Source organism: Panulirus ornatus, chromosome 65 (assembly GCF_036320965.1).
Source record: "Panulirus ornatus isolate Po-2019 chromosome 65, ASM3632096v1, whole genome shotgun sequence".
NCBI classification, from domain to species: Eukaryota; Metazoa; Arthropoda; class Malacostraca; order Decapoda; family Palinuridae; genus Panulirus; species Panulirus ornatus.
The window spans coordinates 9,015,001-9,035,000 of NC_092288.1; the positions used below are offsets into that span (position 1 = coordinate 9,015,001).

Genomic DNA, 20,000 nt, shown 5'->3' on the forward strand with positions numbered 1-20,000 from the left:
GTGTGTGTGTGTGTGTGTGTGTGTGTGTCTGTGTGTGTGTGTGTGTGTGTGTGTGTTGTGTATAATGTAATGACATGCCAGCCTGAATCATAATCACAACACGCCATAATGGCATTTCCCCGCAAGACCGACTCGAAAATCGCACTAATTCAGGCGTGTATAAAACTCAACGCCATTATGTTAATGATACAACAACTGTGGTGGGAGTTAAAGTAGTTCTCCACGTGAACAATGTTAATGTAAATATTGCGAATGAAATACACCCTCACTTGGTGGGTGAACGAACGAATGAAGAATGAAATACACCCTCACTTGGTGGGTGAACGAACGAATGAAGAATGAAATACACCCTCACTTGGTGCGTGAACGAACGAATGAAGAATGAAATACACCCTCACTTGGTGGGTGAACGAACGAACGAAGAATGAAATACACCCTCACTTGGGTTCGCCGTTGGAAATGAATTGTCCCTTTTGGGCTGAAAATTATCATGGGGCCTTTGAGAGTGATGTCCACAAGTCACTACTCCTACAAGGAGGTGATGAGTATCGCAGTTTAAGGAAGCGTAGGTGAGGGTGATAAGTTCCTTACCCACCCACCTCACCTCCTCACTCATCATACAAGACCAGGACGCGGACTGTGGTAAGAGACTTGTCTGCTGCTGCCGCCCTTCCTCCCTCCTCCAAGCCAGTAGCAAGCACTGTGGGAATGTTTGTGTGTTTGCCTCCACCATGCATGCTTTCGTGTTGCCTTCACTGTGTGGTTAAGTTGTAATATACAAAAAGAGAGTAGTTCTCTAGTTTATGATTATCATAGTGTGTCATATATATATATATATATATATATATATATATATATATATATATATATATATATATATATATATATATATATATAATCAAGTCATTGAGTTTTATACATTTATCAGCAACTTTACTTTTCTGTATCAAACAGCTCAAAATGCCAAATGAATGTATGATACTTTGAGAAACGGATTACTAGAAATACATATGATTAAGGATAGAAAAGGTAGTTTCCAACAATATATCATCAGACGTAGACTCAAGCCAGTTGAAAAGGAACGGATGATAGATAAGTAAAGTAATTTTACATTTAAGGGTAGATATTTGACCAAAAACTGCATTGTGTAGACTATTAGAAACATTTAGAAAACGTAGATACATAACTTCTAAGGTTACAATAGCACTCAAAAAAAAGAATAGTATCAGAAATGTCTCCGAATGAAGTTTCGTTTGCATTATATATGAATGGAGTCAAGATTAGAGGAGAGGATTCGGGCCATCAAGCTAGTTATGGAGATGTTAATAGCATAGAAGTGACTATAATGGTTTGCCATATGTTTATCAACTAGATGGTGGAATTTCCTTATGCATTTGGATAAAAGATATGATTAATCCTTACCACGTAGACATAGCATTAACTGTAACCTATGTTGAAATGTGTCCTGAAACTCGTAGATTAACAGAACCTAGTTTTTGCATTGTAGAGAACTCTGCATGAGAGCCGGCATGCAAATTGCAACCCTCATTTACATACATACATACACACGGACGCGTGTACCTCAAGGGTGTAACAGCATTTGACGACACCAACCACATCGTCCACACACACACACACACACACACACACACACACACACACACACATACACACGACCGCGTCACTGCTGCTCCTAACACTCCCTCCCTCCTACAGCGGGGCAGAAGGACGTGACGAAGGGGTCGCAGGTGGAGATGGCCCAGGCCATGTGCCACGTGGCCCTGGACCAGTGCCAGAATGACGAGGAGTGCCGCCCGCTGCTGGACGGGGTCATGGTCTGGTGTGAACACACCCACTGCGAGCCGGACCGCTGCCGTTCAGCCCTCCAGGAGTTCTACGAGCGAGTCAGCATCGTCCGGAGGCTCCAGGTGGCCTTCTGCGTCTGCAGGTGAGTGATCCAGGTGGTCTTGTGTGTCTGCAGGTGGGTGCGCCAGGTGGCCCTCCTTCTGTGTCTGCAGTTGGGTGATCCAGGTGGCCTTCCCTCTGTGCCTGCAGGTGGGTGCTCCAGGTGGTGTGAGAGGTCACTCAGGTGGCCATCCTCGCCTTCAGAGAGATTTCTCAAAGGTTCTCTCGTGGTTCCTTGTCGTCCTGTGTTACCAGTGATTGCCCTCCCTCACTCGCGTGCGATCACGTGTGTTACACAAGGTCGAGGTGGATGACAGTGTACTGGTCAGCCATATATGTGTATGCCACCCCTGATCTCCTCACATCCCAGGCAAGGACGCTGTGGGAAGAAGACAAAAACAGTATTTTTTGGGATGGGATCTCTGGTTGGGAGGTGACGGTGGCGAGCATAATGCATTAGCATCTTCCCGAATCGTCTGTTAAAGTACCAGTTGGTAGCGAGAGGTGGAAGGGCCAGTTATCTTCAGCGCCCTTTTGACAGATGTTGTAAGATAAGGACCAAAAATTGATCTCGTGTGCTTGAAGAAACGTCTCTCGTCTGCGCATAAAACCACACGAGTCACGGCCCTAACACCCGGGTTCTCTTTAAGCAGTCCCGTCATTGAAGATGGGTAGTCTTCTGCGAGAAGATCTCCTACGTGCGACGACCCCGCCAGTGGGTGTGGCTTTCGTTGCTGAAGACTCCATAATCGGGACGTGCATGAATGGAAGTATTTTAATCCAGTTATCTGATGTAAGATGAAGCCTCTATGGTCGAGACTCCGATCGCTGGAAACCTCAGAACTGGAATCTTTATAAGTGTGACCCAGCAGGAGTGGAGCTCCGTAAAGTAAACCACTGTGAATGAAGGTTGTGAAAGTGGAAAGACCCCCCCCCCACAAGTGGAAACATTATAAGTAAGGCTTCTAAAGTACATGTAAGTCATGTGCTGGTGTGTCATTTCTCCACATAAGTAAAGCTGATAAACTTTAAAGCTGTGAGTCAGCAGGAGAGTAATATAAATCAACACTAAATTTGTATAAAGTGGTGACATGAATCATTCAGATTAGCATCAAAACAGTGAAAAGTCATATCAAATGCAATACGAACTAGCAACGGAGCAACGTATGTCCGGAAGAACGCAAAAATGAACAACCAGATGGTGTCAGTGAAGAGAAAAATCACTAGACCCCGCGACCAGTTGATGTTAAAGATGAAGGAACGTACGAAAACAGAGTAAACCAGGAGAAAGTCACTGTAAACAGTGTCCCAAACAATGTGAATCAGCAGTAGATCGTAAGAGCAAGCAGGGTAAAAGCACTGTAAAAAAGCATCCAACAGTGCAAACAAGCAGCACTGTAAACAGCTTCGAACAATGCAAACAAAGCAGCACTGTAAACAGCTTCGAACAATGCAAACAAAGCAGCACTGTAAACAGCTTCAAACAATGCAAACAAAGCAGCAGAACAATAGGTGGACCACTTGTTAACTCTGACCACCACTAAAACAGTATATATAAAACCATCGATAAACCAGTGCGACCACGCAAGCAGGAAATGGCAATCCCCTGATCCAAAATCAAAGCCGCCCGGAACACCTCCAAAAAAAAGAAAAATGTTTAGCGCGTCAGGCGATAAAACCACGCACGACAGCACGATGTATATTACTGGTAATGCAATATAAATCACCAGTTTTTATAGATACTGTATTTGTGTGTGTGAGAGAAAGAGAGAGAGAGAGAGAGAGAGAGAGAGAGAGAGAGAGAGGTAGAGAGGGAGAGAGAGAGAGAGAGATTAACCTATCCCTGTGGTGCTCAGTTGGTTAATGCCACTCGCATCCACTCCTGCTTTCACTGGACGTGTGATCTCTTCGTTCGTTGCCCTTCATACCCAACCGTCCATTACCAACGCGCCCGACAGACCAAACCGCAGATATAAGTGTATAAAAGCCACTGGTGTGGAAGCTCTACTGCGAACCCGCGAACGATAAAAGGTCGGTGATTCCACACACTCTCCTCCTCTCCTCCTCCTCGGACACGGGGGATGTCGGTGATTCCACCAACTCTCCTCCTCCTCCTTCTCCTCCTCAGACACGTACAGTCATCCGCTCCCTCAGTTCAGCGGTGGACGTTCTGTCACAGAGGGCCCAGCTTTCCGATCCCCCTCCATGCAGTCGATCGAGAGAGAGAGAGAGAGAGAGAGAGAGAGAGAGAGAGAGAGAGAGAGAGAGAGAGAGAGAGAGACGTGAAATCTGCACATCCTCGTCACTGCTTGAAGCAGGCCCCAAGCATCGAGAGGAAGATCCTCATTTGAGAGGTTGTAAAGTTCGTCTACCACCGTCAAAGGGGAGACGCACGTACACGTGTTCGTGAGGGCCTTAGAAGCAGGGTTTTTAGTTCCACGATGTCCCTTCGAATATCACATTCGCGTCTTCCAGTGGGAGTTTAGAGGAAGGAGAGAGAGAGGTGGTTGAGGGAGTCTCATTGTGGATAGAGTCGCGGGCGAAGCGTTGGGTGTGGTAGGTTATGATGGCCCGGCCAAGCCAGCTCGCGTCACACGAGTGTCATCTTTGTACCATAAAAAAAACTATAGTTGGCTAATGACATGCTTAACCCTCCGCTATGACTAGTACACATGAGGCTTTTGCCCATCGCTGGGCCAGTGAGCCTGGGTGACACACACACACACACACACACACACACACACACACACACACAGTGTTGCCAAATGGGTAGAGAGATACCGTTGAGGGATGAAGCCTCTTCGACTTTAAGGGTTCACTTCTCACGCTCTAGTTTGGCTTCAGTGGAATGCAGGCGAGACTTGTTGCGTAACTTATTTCAGATGTATGTGCTGTTCGTGGCACGATCATTTCACCACGGTAACTTCACCACGGTAGTAACGTTCACCACCACAGTAACTTCACCACAGTAACTTCACCACAGTAGTAACTTCACCACAGTAACTTCACCACAGTAGTAACGTCACTACAGTAACTTCACCACAGTAGTAACGTCACTACAGTAACTTCACCACCACAGTAGTAACTTCACCACAGTAGTAACTTCACCACCACAGTAACTTCACCACAGTAGTAACTTCAGGACCACAGTAACTTCACCACAGTAGTAACTTCACCACCACAGTAACTTCACCACAGTAGTAACTTCACCACCACGGTAACTTCACCACAGTAGTAACGTCACCACAGTAGCTTCATCACAGTAGTAACTTCACCACAGTAGCTTCACCACAGTAGTAACGTCACCACAGTAACTTCACCACAGTATAGTAACTTCAGGACCACAGTAACCACCGCAGTATAGTAACTTCAGGACCACAGTCACTTCACCGCAGTATAGTAACTTCAGGACGGGGGGATAATGCCCTCTGCCGGGAAATGAGTCTTGACCTGTGGATCACTTATTCAAGAGGTCGAGACAGGTGGGTTCCAGGCCCGCCCTCACCCACCGTCCCAACCTCCCAATCCCCCTAAACCCAACCACCACCACACCTTCCTTACCTCCTCCTTCTTCTTCACCCACACCCCCTTCTTCGTCTCCTGCAGCAGCACAATCACTCCACACCAACCACCCAACCTCCACACTGACCCTCCTAAGGGAGGAGGTGGTTGCTGTAGGGAAGGAGGAGAGACCTTGGCAGACCTTTCTATTTCCAGCCGCAAAAATATAATGATAATAAAAAAAAACACGGTCTCTGGCTCTGCCGGACCTGACATACTTCGTCACCTCCTCTTTTTTTTCTTTTATTTTATCCTTGACCTGAGGTTCATGTGCACCTCGTCTGTGACCCCTGACTCCCCTCCCGACCCCTAGGGGGAGGGTGACGTAACGCTGTGGTGTCCATATTCTAGTGGCGCTTACATAGCCTGTTGCTGGTACCTGGTATTGAGCACGTAGGTAGCCTGTTGCTGGTACCTGGTCCTGAGCTCGTAGGTAGCCTGTTGCTGGTACCTGGTACTGAGCACGTAGGTAGCCTGTTGCTGGTGCCTGGTCCTGAGCACGTAGGTAGCCTGTTGCTGGTACCTGGTACTGAGCACGTAGGTAGCCTGTTGCTGGTACATGGTACTGAGCACGTAGGTAGCCTGTTGCTGGTACCTGGTCTGAGCACGTAGGTAGCCTGTTGTTGGTACCTGGTCCTGAGCACGTAGGTAGCCTGTTGCTGGTGCCTGGTCCTGAGCACGTAGGTAGCCTGTTGCTGGTACCTGGTCCTGAGCACGTAGGTAGCCTGTTGCTGGTACCTGGTCCTGAGCACGTAGGTAGCCTGTTGCTGGTACCTGGTCCTGAGCACGTAGGTAGCCTGTTGCTGGTACCTGGTCCTGAGCACGTAGGTAGCCTGTTGCTGGTACCTGGTCCTGAGCACGTAGGTAGCCTGTTGCTGGTACCTGTTACTGAACACGTAGGTAGCCTGTTGCTGGTACCTGGTCCTGAGCACGTAGGTAGCCTGTTGCTGGTACCTGGTCCTGAGCACGTAGGTAGCCTGTTGCTGGTACCTGGTACTGAGCACGTAGGTAGCCCGTTGCTGGTACCTGGTACTGAGCGCGTAGGTAGCCTGTTGCTGGTTCATGTGACTCAGGACGAAGGTGACCTTCCCCTAGTTCCTGGTACTCAGGACGAAGGTGACCTGTATTTATAGTGGCCCGAATTTCTTAAATCTATTACGATGAGTATAGTGATTTTAACCATTGTGTGTGTGTGTGTGTGTGTGTGTGTGTAATAAGTTTGAATCATTTATTGAATCATTAGAGTTTATTGGACTTAACCGCCGGGTACAGAATATGCCATGTATTATTAGTACAACAGTTGTTAGTTCAGCCATCATCTGTATCAGCCATTATATTCGCAGGACCTTAAACTACCTCAAGAATTTATATATTCCAGCTTTTATAGTCTTGATATTCCGAACGCGAACAGCTTCTTATAGGCAAAATGATTTTACCCAAGGATAAGGGGGACATCTAGTTTGCCTCTTTTCGACACACCGCTTATCATCTTTACGGATAAAGTCCCTGATGATTTTGAGCCACGGAAAGATAATGAGATGAACACCAACACGTTGATTTGTTTATCTGTATATCGCCTGGTGGTCAGGGCCACGCCAGTGTATGGCATAACTCCACCGTCTGTGAACCACCACCGCGCACCTCACCCCTGCCCATCACCACTGTTATACATTCTACACCATCAAAACGCGCATTACGTTCACCCGAAAAAGAGGCACAGTACAGTATATATATATATATATATATATATATATATATATATATATATATATATATATATATATATATATATATATATACATCTTTACTTCAGCCTTGTCATATGTAAGTGACAGATTCACTTAACAGCCTGACACACACACACACACACTTAACTTCAAGACACGCAAATGTAATGATTGTTTCCTCCTTCTCCTCTTCCCCTCCTCCTTCTCCTCCTCCTCCTCCTCCTCCTCCTCCTCCTCCTCCTCCTCCTCTACCCCCTCCTCCTCCTCCTCCTCCTCCTCCTCCTCACCTACCCCATGCGTCAGCACAGTCATTTCACCCACCTCCCAGATACCAATTTTCCCAGAAAGATTGAGTCATTAGGAATGGAGTGATGAGTGTTTACACCTCCACGATTATGTAAGGTTGTTAAGGAGGGTGAGAGAGAGACAGAGAGAGAGGGAGAGGGAGGGAGGTCATTTACCCATCAGTAATTAACTTATTACGGGTCTTCCCTGACCATCTGTGGTAAGGCGAAGTGTTAATGTCCGAAAATGCAGGTCATGCCTGGGTATCGGGATTAGGCCAGAGGATGATATCGGGATTAGGCCAGAGGATAATATCGGGATTAGGCCAGAGGATGATATCGGACCAGAGGATGATATCGGGATTAGGCCAGAGGATGATATCGATTTCAGAAGATAACACGCCTGTGTAGAGGTGTGAGTGACGTAAGATGTATGACTCTAATTATATATGATTGATAACGATATAGCTGATGTCTGAACACATACATGATTCAGTTCGAGGAGTCTGTTTGAAGATATCTGAGATGATTAAGTGTTGGAAAATATGCTCACGATATCTACAGATACCGGCGGTATATGAAGAGAGACCTGTCCTATCTGTGTGATATCTGAAAGTACTTCTGATATCTATGAAAAAATAAATTCCTACGATATCTGAGTTATCCAGAGATACTATTATCTAAAGTTACTATTTAAGTCGGAAGATACAGTGTGTGTGTGTGTGTGTGTGTGTGTGTGTGTGTGTGTGTGTGTGTGTTCATATTCAGAACAGCGTAATGGCTCTGTTATCATCTCTTATCAACAGCAGTCAAGGTCAGTCAGGCTTATGAATGGTGTCTCCATGTGTATGTCTATATCTATATCAATATATATATATATATATATATATATATAGAGAGAGAGAGAGAGAGAGAGAGAGAGAGAGACTGGATCGTCAAGGGTTACCAACCTCTGACTCCGCGAAGGATTATCGTAGAGTATTTGCATCACTGGAGTAAAATCAGCTGTGCCGTGTTTGTATAAACAGCTGGCAGCCTCGTGAGATCAGCTGGTCAGACCGTCACGTTTATATTGAGAACCAACTCGCCAGAGTGGGTGTGGAGGGTGGTGGGTCATGGTAGTAAGCAGAGACGCTCCGTCAAATGCTCTTGGAGACTTCGATGTTCGGTCGCGGCACAACGCCACGACGAAGAAGAGGAGCAGAGGCGGGTCATACCGGAGAGGAGACATGATGAGCAGCGGGTCTTTGCGGCGCTGAGAAAGCCACATAGGTCATCTTGGGGTGGGAAGGGGAGTACGACTCGAACGTTTGAGAAAGCGAGACTTAGAAGGTAAGTTTCAGAGACGTATATTTAAGAGACAGCAGAAGCGATGGTGGGCGGAGTGAGTACTTAGTGGGTGAGAACTGGGGTCGAATCAGGCTGGGTCGAACCAGCAGCCTCCGGGCTGAGGGACGCAGGCACCAACGTATGGCTCCAGGACGAAGGACGAGTTCGGGGGTCTTGGACACAAGAGGACTGGACGCGTAAAGTACCGGAGCTTAGCTCAGGCCAGGGGGCAGATATCTTACCCTCCCTCCACATCCATCCTCTACCCCTCTACCACACCCAAGCCCCTCCCCCACGAGTAATGCTTCCCTTCATTTCCTCCCTCCACTCCACCTACTTCCTACCCCTGACTCCTCGCCTCCTCCCACAAACACCTCCACTCTAACTCCAGTCCTCCTTCCCCCTTTCCTCTAATTCCTCCCCATGAGAAATACACGGAAATGGGGAGAAAAAATACGGTTATAGGAGGGAGTTTTGGCGTGGTAAGGCTGTAGTGGGGGTACGTAGGTGGCGTGGGAAGGGTGGCGTGGAGGGGGGCGGGTAAGTCTGGCGTGGAGGGCGTGATAAGGCTGGCATGGGGAGGGTGGCGTGAAGTGCAAGGTAAGGCTGACGTGGAGGGCGTGGGGAGGGTGGCCTCGTAAGCCTGGCGTGGGGAGGGTGTCGTGGAGGGCGTGGTAAGGGTGGCGTGGAGGGCATGGTAAGGCTTGCATAGGTAGGGTGTCATGGAGAGCGTTGGGAGGGTGCCGTGAAGGGCGTGGGGAGGCTGGCGTGGAGGGCGTGGTAAGGCTGGCGTGGGGAAGGTGGCGTGGCAAGCCTGGCGGGGAAGACACACCTTGTGTGGCTTCAGCAGGGAGTGAGGGAGGGAGGGGGGGTTGGGGGGACCGGCGTCCCCGGGTATTGATCACGGAATATGATTATGATGCGAGCAGACCTCACCAGAGATGAGCACCGGCCCCGCCCGCCCGCCCATGTGGTACACGGTGGCCCGCCCATGTGGTACACACGGTGGCCCGCCCATGTAATACACACGGTAGCCCACCCATGTGGTACACACGGTGGCCCGCCCGTGTGGTATACACGGTAACCCGCCCATGTGGTAAACACGGTGGCACGCCCATGTGGTACACACGGTGGCCCGCCCATGTGGTACACACGGTGGCCCGCCCATGTGGTAAACACGGTGGCCCGCCCAGGTGGTATACACGGTAACCCGCCCAGGTGGTACGCGACAATTTCTCCTGTGGCACACATCCTTCAAATTGAGTCAAAGAGGTAAATCAACTCGTCCAGTTTAACAGATAAGAATCACGTACGTAACCCGTTAGTAACACAGCAACAACCGCCCGTAAGCGATGCATAACCAGCGATTGATACATAACCCGGAAGTAAGTCTTGACCGAGAGAAATAATGATCTCGATATCTCGATGCTTGGAGGGGGCGAGGTGTGTTTGTGTGGGGGTGATGACCCCCCTTCCCCCCCTCCACACACACACACACACACACACACACACACCACCGTCAACAGAAGATTGCGCTAAAGATCCGAGCAGCGCTACAGGGATTAGAAATACGTTAGCAAGAGCAGAGAGACGCCTCGTCTCTCAGGATGGGCAGGAGATGCCTCGTCTCTGAGGGTGGGGGAACCCTCGTCTCTCAGGACAGGCGACTCCTCTTCCCTCCTCAGGGCGGGAGAAGCCTCGTCTCTCAGGGTGGGGGAACCCTCGTCTCTCAGGACAGGCGACTCCTCCTCTCTCCTCAGGGCGGGAGAAGCCTCGTCTCTCAGGGTGGGGGAACCCTCGTCTCTCAGGACAGGCGACTCCTCCTTTCTCCTCAGGGCGGGAGAAGCCTCGTCTCTCAGGGTGGGGGAACCTCGTCTCTCAGGACAGGCGACCCCTCGTCTCTCCTCAGGGTGGGAGAAGCCTCGTCTCTCAGGGTGGGGGAACCTCGTCTCTCAGGACAGGCGACCCCTCCTCTCTCCTCATGGCGGGAGAAGCCTCGTCTCTCAGTACAGACCTGCCTCATGAATAAGTCATGGTTGGAACAGGTGGTAGTTAGGTATGGACATCGCACATGGGCACGTGAAAGTAAGTAGGTGGGACTTTAGGTAAGTCAGGAGTTAAGTTGGTAAGTTATAAGTAGGTAGATGGGGCATTAGGTGAGTGAGTGCGTAGGTAGCTCATGTACGTACGTCGACAGATTCGTAAGCACGTTCGTGGGCTCGTAAGTAGGAATATAAGTAAACGAATGGGTGAGTAGATTGATTAGGATGTACGTAAATAGTTAAGTGGACAGGTAGATGCGAAGGTAGATAGGTAGACAAGTTAGTAGGGAGTCACGAACGTACTGGCATAAGATGGCACATATTCATATTGGTGGCCCAGCCGTACGTGTGGATAGGGAAGTAGACTGTAGGTCCGCAAGTGGACAGGGAAGTAGACATTTGGACCGCAGGTGGGCTGGGAAGTAGCTAGTAGGTCTGTAGGTGGGTAGGAAAGTAGCCAGTTGGTCCACAGGTGGGCTGGGAAGTAGCAATTAGGTCTGTGGGTGGTGAGGAAAGTAGCCAGTTGGTCCACAGGTGGGCTGGGGAGTAGCCAAAAGGTCTGTAGGTAGGTAAGGAAGTAGCCAGTTGGTCCACAGGTGGGCTAGAAAGTAGCAGTTAGGTCTGTAGGGTAGTGAAGAAAGTAGCCAGTTGGTCCACAGTTGGGCTGCGAAGTAGCCAGTGGGTCTGTGGGTGAGCAAGGAAGTAGTCAGTGAGGCAGGAAAACGAAAATAACGTCCGGGCAAGTGGAAAAAGGATAGTAAAGATGAGGGGAGTAGTGATAGTGGGTGGGGTTGTGTGTAGAGATAAGGGATGTAGAGATAAGAGGCAGTAGCTCTATGGAGGGAGAAAGAGCGATAAGGGAGGAGTAGCGACAGGCAAAGACTAGCGATAAGAGCCATTAGCGATAAGGGCAAGAACATAAAAGACCGTTCGTCCAAAACATCGTTGAAAGATAAGACAACACAGGATTGAGGAGACACGCCCGCCTCCCTGAGCCATAGGTCTGCCACGCCATGTGTATTTTGAGCCCCCGGCAATATTCCCCCCGCTAGCGAGGCAATCAGCACCAGAGGTAATCGTTGCATGCTAATGAGGTCATATGAGAGGTAATCAAGTTGGCTCTTCACCATCTCGGCAATAACTCAGCCTCAAAGGCTGATGATAATGCGTGGCGTTGATATCATAAGCTTTCTTCCCACAACGATTTATTTTGTTTTTCTGTCTGTCTTGCCATTTTCTTTTTTTTTTTTTTACAGTCTGTCTTTACCATTTTTTTTTTTCATTGTATGTTGACGTTTATGTTGCATTTGAAGATGGACTTGTTGTTTTTTTTTCACACCATCTTGTGGTTTCTTTGCGTAGAGTGACGCCTGTTATTCTTATTCATTCATTTGCTTAGTGTGAGACGTGTTATCTCTTAAGTTTTAGAAAATGGAGTATTCTCTAATATCGTCTGATACCGGACGTGTTTGCAAAGAGATTTTGATTGAAAATTAGTTCATATTTGGCTGAAACGAAGCTGTATAACCCCAGACGCCTGAAAATCAGATATATATTCTTTGAGACCCGTGGTTCGCATATGTTTGCTGCTTCCCACAGTTTTTTTTGTGTGTGTGTGGCGACCAGCCACTCGAAGATGGACCGTTGTGATACTTGCTTCTTCCCCTGAACAGCTCAGCTTTGGAATTCTCCTCATTCTTGTCCATCTGTCTTCCTATAACCTATCTACCAGTGAAAGTCGGGCCTGAGAACACCGGAGAAGCTGTAGAATTGACCTTTTGATTAATTTTCTGGTATTCTATTTTCCCTGCCGTCCAGGAATACCTGGAATGGAGCATATTTTGCTTCTGCCATATCAATCACCACATATGAAGAAACATACGCCAAAACATAGGTGGAAGGAATAACTCACCAGTACCCAAGTTCCATGCTATAATAGTCGTATGGATCAAGACGCAGATGGCACTATGCACTGCCATCATTACCGTAATTACGATAAATGTCGAGTCATTAAGATGTGAATGAAGGAATGTCCGCCCCAGAGTGTCATTAGCTAAGGTTCATGTACCTCATAGTGAAGCAGCCATTAGTGCAATTAAGGCTAATGGTCGTGCTTGTCTTGCTAACGTATTAGGTTGTGGATACGTGCATACCCACATAGCCGCACACACACACACACACACACACACACACACACACACACATATATATATATATATATATATATATATATATATGATGGCTGCAACTCGACTCCCCGCCCGGCCAGGGCCACATCCGAACACCGTACCGCTGGCACAAAATTCTCCTTCAGTTCATCTGGTAATCCGGTGTGGAGGAGCGGCCTCGCATCATGCATGGTACGCACTTCGGGGCGAGACCTAATGAAGCCGTCTCGGGACCGCCCGCTGCAGGAGACAGCTGGTGACGCTTCCGTTACGAGGCGTCGCATCCCGCCCGACTGCTTGTGTGTGTGTGTGCGTGAGTCGCGTGGCAGACTGGGAAAATTCCAGGAGGGTCGCGTTTTCCACGTAAGCTGCTCATTCTATCGCTAGCGAGTAGGTTGATCGGGCGGCGGGGGGAATGGGGACGGTTTGTGTTCCAGGCTCCTTTGCATACTACTCAATCGAGTCCATAAGTATATATATAATTCTATTCATAATTACCCAAGGACCAATTTCTATGAGAGAGTTCCTTTTCCTAAAGGCTATACTGCCGCCCAAGGCTGCTGTACCTCCAGTGGAAAGGAAATGTAAACAGCCCTAGAATGAGAAGGGAAAAAAAATGTTGACCGTTTTCCCTTGCGGTTGTAATAACCCCGAATAGGCTGAGTCCGGTAACACCTGAGCATATATATATATATATATATATATATATATATATATATATATATATATATATATATCCGAGAGTTCGATTCCCCTTAAAACAGCTTCCGAGTTGCAACCAACCCCCACACCTCTGGAAAGACGACTACAATTATCCCATTTTCCTTGATAGCATGAGAAGAAAACGAGAAGACAAGAAGACCATTTATGAGGAGAGGGACGACCCAGTCCTAAATTCTTTATGAACACCGAACCAGCGAAGAGGTATTATGGTGTCGCACCTGGCGAAGGTGTCGCACCTGGCGAAGGTGTCGGCCCCGAAGCTGCTGTTGTACCTAGGCGGAGGAGGCACCAGGGAATGACCTGAGGGGGGTGGGGTTGTGGGGGGATGTGCAAAGTCAGGCTGTGGGGTGCTAGAGTGTGACATTCTCTCTCTCTCTCTCTCTCTCTCTCTCTCTCTCTCTCTCTCTCTCTCTCTCTCTCTCTCTCTCTCTCTCTCTCCTCATCTCTCCCCCCGGCGTAGCTTATTGTCGGGCCCGTGTGTGTATATGAGTTACCCGCTCGTCGACCCTTCATTAACTAAGACTATTATTAGTCGACGTCGGCGAAGTCTTTTATTAGCCGGCAGGTGGCAGAGCGGCTCTCTTATTTGACTGGTGTTGATGTCTCCCGGTGCGACGCCCGTCCCACTGGGCTTTTTGTTTTTTGACTCGCTGACCAAACCGCCTGTGTCACCACCTTCTTGTGTGTGTTTGTGGTCTCTTGTTGAGTAACAAGGAAATGGAACGGGGAGCCTAGAAATCCACCTCTCCTTTGTCATAATGACCCTCAGAAAGAAGGAACAGAGGAAAGGGCCAAGCTTATTCGTCTCCTTCCAGCGGGGAAACGGCAAAAACACGTGAGCGAAAAAGAAGAAGTAAACAGGTCAACAACCAGTTTAGCAAAATGCTCAATTTTCGCCGTGGTTTTTGTGGACAAGATTCGTTCCACGCGTGGCGGCGGTGTTGCTGGCACAGACCAGGAGATCTCTCCTTCGTGCTGTCGAGTCAAAGCAACAACGATGTTTTTTTTTCCCCCTTCGTTGTTAGATTACAGTTTAGCGAGAGACCAGGCTGGAGGAGCCGGCCAGTTTGTTACTGGTTTCAGCTATTGTCTCTCCCCTTACCTACCTCACCCCTCACACCCCGAATGGATCAGCCCTTGAGAGATCTTTCTTTTGATCATCATCGTCATTGTTCTTCGCCGTTCCTCCGTTCTTCCCGGACGCCTTCAGCCGCACCCTTAGCGAACGGGCGTCAAAAAGGGGAAGCTGACATTTTTCTTCGCCTCAAGACACTCGCGTTTGAGACCTCGACACACTTGCTCCTCTTAAATGAGGGACGGAAGAGAGATAACACCCCCCACGAGCCAGTAGAGATGGCAGCAGAGATAAAAAGGGGTTACTGCTGATTGGATTGGCCCAGTTTTTTCTTTTTTTTGTTTTTTTCTGGAGGTCCTGAAACAAAAAGAAAACGGACCATCAACTTCATCCTGGAAACATGATGCTTCCAGACCTGCAGGGCTTCCAGTCTTTCAAAGCCAGTCGTGTTTACGCACCGCTCCCTCTCGTGGACGTGCCACACTATCTCCCAGTGAAGCGAGTCTTTTACTGACTGATACTGCCAGATAAACCTTTATCGCCTCCCAGCTGCCTGCGTGTCCCAGCTGATCCGTCACGCTGATGGAGGGTTCCGCGAGAATTTCGGAACGAGACGGACCGAGGAAACTGCTGACGAAGGTCAAGGAAGGTGTCTGGTCACCCACCACAGTACTCTCTCACACGGGCAAGGGCACCATGAAGCCATTGGCCCATATGGGTGCTACTGAACTCCTCCTTGTCCGAGGCTGCACCGCGAGTGAAAAGTCACCTTTGGCGAGGCTGGGACACAGGGAGAGCACAATCTCATCAAAGAACTTCTCACTTGAAAGGAGTCTACACTTCCATGCTACTGGAAGTAGAGCAGCCTTGAGATAGGCTCCAGTTAATACCAGGACTCTTTCACAAAAATTGGGGGTGGGGAAATTACAGATAAATAAATAAAGGAAGTGTTATTTTTAGAGGTAAGTCCTACGTATGGCCAGATGATTATTAAGTCATCTTTCTTACCTTCCTATAGGGAGGTTGACCCGGACTAGCATAACTTTCTGTTTCTGCTTAAATTTGCTCAGCATGATCGACTTCGCGCTACCAGTATCCTGACGCAGTTCATCAAAGTCTGTCCCTCTAGAAATCTCACTTCAAAACACACTGTTTGTTTTCTTTTCGAGTCAAAACCATTCTTCCACATATGGCTTTCCCCTGTCTCATTAATCTGTCATTTCTACCTAAATAAAGTCAGTGAGACTATGCCTCTGAATATTCTAAGTCAGTGAGAGACCTCTGAATATTTCAAGTCAGAGTTTGAGTGTCTGTATTTGGTGACTGTGAAAATATACCCGCCGTGCGATGGCGGTGTTCTGCCAGCGATGCCACCATCACTAACTGCCTCGTTCTGGTTCGTTTGCCGCTGCAGGCAGAGCGACCCCGACGGGGAGTGCCTGACTGCCATGAGGAAGCTGCACCCGACCTGCGCCGAGCGGCACTCCGGCAGGGACCCCATGAAGTGCCACAAGATCGCCGAGCACTGCCGCCAGAACCCCGTCTGCAGGTGAGTAGTGGCGCCACCAGAACCCTCGTCTGTAGGTGAGTAGTGCCACCAGAACCCTCGTCTTTAGGTGAGTAGTGCCACCAGAACCCTCGTCTGTAGGTGAGTAGTGCCACCAGAACTCGTCTGTAGGTGAGTAGTGCCACCAGAACCCTCGTCTGTAGGTGAGTAGTGCCACCAGAACCCTCGTCTGTAGGTGAGTAGTGCCACCAGAACCCCGTCTGTAGGTGAGTAGTACCACCAGAACCCTCGTCTGTAGGTGAGTAGAGCCACCAGAACCCTCGTCTGTAGGTGAGTAGTAGCCACCAGAAACCCTCGTCTGGTAGGTGTGTAAGTGCCACCAGAACCCTCGTCTGTAGAGGTGAGTAGTGCCACCAAGAACCCTCGTCTGTAGGTGAGTTAGGACACCAGAACCCCTCGTCTGTAGGTGAGTAGTGCCGACTGTTTGTAGGTGGTAGCTACCAGAACCCTCGTCTGTAGGTGAGTAGTACCACCAGAACCCTCGTCTGTAGGTGAGTAGTGCCACCAGAACCCTCGTCTGTAGGTGAGTAGTACCACCAGAACCCTCGTCTGTAGGTGAGTAGTGCCACCAGAACCCCGTGTTGCGAGCGAGCTAAGGACACAGACAGACGCCGGCTTCGACAGGTAAGGGACAAGTAGGAGAGAGAGAGAGAGAGAGAGAGAGAGAGAGAGAGAGAGAGAGAGAGAGAGAGAGAGAGAGAGAACCAAGGGAATCCTAAGAAAATGTTTTTTTTTTCCCTTCTCTTCCTGGAGGATAGGCTGCCGAGGGTAATTATTAGAGGTCATTCCCCGGAGGTCTGGGAGACTCGGCCGTGTGAGGGGAGAGCTTGACTGCTGGCGGGGGTGGGTGGCTCTTGTTTGGCAGATGTGAGAGGAGGGAAAACGAAGGAGAAGACTGCTTTTAATATCATTATTATCATTATTATTAATATTATAATTGTTATTATTATTATTATAATTATTATTATTATTATTATTATTATTATTATTATTATTATTATTATTATTGTTGTTATTATTAGTATTAATGCTGTTGTTATTATTATTGTTATTGATACTACTACCAGTGTTGTTATCAGTATTATTAATTATCATTATTATTATTATTATTATTATTATTATTATTATTATTATTATTATTGTTGTTGTTGTTGTTGTTGTTGTTGTTATTATAAACTGTAACCCAAAGGCTGTTATTGTAGACCTCCAGCAGTTTCGAGGTTACGCTATAAAGAGGAATTAGAGTCACTGTGGTCCAGGGATCACTGTGGTCTAGGGGCCAGTGTGGTCCAGGGGCCAGTGTGGTCCAGGGGTACAGTGTGGTCCAGGAGATCATTGTGGTCCAGGGATCAGTGTGGTCCAGGGGCCAGTGTGGTCCAGGGATCACTGTGGTCTAGGGGCCAGTGTGGTCCAGGGATCACTGTAGTCCAGGGATCAGTGTGGTCCAGGGATCAGTGTAGTCCAGGGGGCCAGTGTGGTCCAGGGGATCAGTGTGGTCCAGGGGGCCAGTGTGGTCCAGGGGTTCAGTGTGGTCCAGGGGGGTCAGGAATAGGGCCATTGTGAACGAAAAAATAAAAAAAAAAATGTCACTCAAGCTCCAGTCTAGCTGGGGAAAGTAAAGAAGCCAGTTCGAGAAGAAGAATTGACTCTCCCTGGTTGACTAGGAGGAGGGAGTAGGACCAGGAGGAACGAGGCCTCTATGAATTAGGGGACTGAACTTGAGTCCAGCTCAGTTCAGGCGGCAAGAGTCGTCATTTCCCATGGACTAAGAGGCAGGAAACTGGTCTGACGTGCTCCAGACGACACGAGAGAGAGAGAGAGAGAGAGAGAGAGAGAGAGAGAGAGAGAGAGAGAGAGAGAGAGAGAGACAGACAGACAGACAGACAGACAGAGAGAAGGAACTTCACAACCTGGAATTAAGGGAGTAGGATAGTCTATGGGTCGGTTCGAACCGAGTCTTGAACCCATCGACATGTGTGTGTGAGAGAGAGAGAGAGAGAGAGAGAGAGAGAGAGAGAGAGAGAGACCCTCACTGTGGTTTAGGGAAAAAATTAAGGCCGAGTAACCGTATTGATCCGGAAATCGGACTCCGGGAGAGCGGCCGTAGAGCCAGCGTAGGGCAGGAGTTTATTAGAGGAAGGTTTACCATCGTGCCGAAGACACAGGAGGAGGTGGAACCATGGTGTAGGGAGGCGTGATCAGGTCCACGATGATCTTGAGGGGCAAGACTATTGTGCGGGGCGGCGGGGCGGAAGGCCTCTGAAATAGGGCGACTGTTGTCTGAAAACTCAGAGCCCTAGGGGGCCGCCACAGCCCTAGCACTCGGATATCGAGCCACTCCGTCTCTCTCAGAATCAGGAATGGGCTCACTGGGGTATGTGAATTAGGAGAGAGAGAGAGAGAGAGAGAGAGAGAGAGAGAGAGAGAGAGAGAGAGAGAGAGAGAGAGAGAGAGCCGTTTCTAATCTCGGAATAAGGAATGGTGCCACTGGGACCCACGAACTGGAAATAGACCCCCCTCCCTCACCTCATCCCCTATAGTCCGGGCCATCGTGTTCCAGGAATGAAAAATTGGGTCACCGTGGTCCAGGAGAGGGGTCAGAAATGGTGCCACTATGGTCCAGAGGTCATGACCTGGGCCATGGTGTTCCACTGATCAAAGACGGCGGGGGAGGGGGGCTCACCGTTATCCAGAGGTCAGAGACAGGGGCCACTGTGGTCCATGGGTCTGGAACAGGGGGGACCACTGTGGTTCAGGGGCCGGGAATATGGGGCCAGTTTGACCCAAGGATCGTGGATGGGGCCAATGTGTTGCAGGGACCGGGGACGGGGCCATTACGACCCAAGGGGGTGGAGGAAGGGGTGGTCAGGAATGGGGCTGGAGCGAGTTGGGTAGCAATAGTTAAGTACAGGGGGCAGGCTTGGGGAACCCCGATCATTAGCCGTAAGTGGAAAGGTTATGGCTCCTCGCTCTTAACCCGACGCGCGGGGACAGAGTAGGAGGGAGGTGGATAGGAGGAAGAGGGTGGATAGAGAAGGAGGAGGAGGAGGAGATGCAGGAGGAGGAGAAGGAAAGAAGGGGTTGGAGGACAAAAGATAGCAAGGGCACAAGGTTAAGACATGAAGGGAATGGATCGGGGGAGATTTAAAAAGGAAGATGATGATGATGTACAGAGGGCAAGAATCAGGAGGAGAAAGGTGAAGGGAGAAGGTATTCAGGGAGAGAGAGAGAGAGAGAGAGAGAGAGAGAGAGAGAGAGAGAGAGAGAGAGAGAGAGAAGTGAGAATGAGGAGAAGAAGAGAGAGAGAGAGGAAGGAGAACAAGACGTGATTCGAAGATTATACAAGTCTGCTGTGAACACAGGTGTGTGGGACGTGGCAACACTGATTCCTGACGTATGAGATGACAGCAATAAGACAATGAATCATGTGATTATTTCTTTATCAGTAAATAGATTATCATTGGTGAAAAAAAAGATGTGAAAACGAAACTATACATTGACACACTATTCCACACTGGTCTTCATTCCTCGTCCAGTGAAGCTGTGTACATTCTCTCTTCTCTTTCGTCTGCAGACATCTGTCTCTTATCCTATTTTATCTTATCGTTTTAAAATCGAT

General features: G+C 48.8%; 1 protein-coding gene across 3 annotated transcripts in view; it reads left to right on the forward strand.

The window, feature by feature from the left end:
* Positions 1-20,000, forward strand: part of LOC139746517 (uncharacterized) — an 867,914-nt gene that overhangs the window by 813,708 nt on the left and 34,206 nt on the right. For all 3 annotated transcript variants that reach the window (XM_071657834.1, XM_071657832.1, XM_071657833.1), the window contains 2 exons: positions 1,717-1,948; positions 16,229-16,363. In XM_071657834.1, the coding sequence (XP_071513935.1) occupies positions 1,717-1,948; positions 16,229-16,363 (367 nt within the window). The remainder of the gene's footprint in view (positions 1-1,716; positions 1,949-16,228; positions 16,364-20,000) is intronic.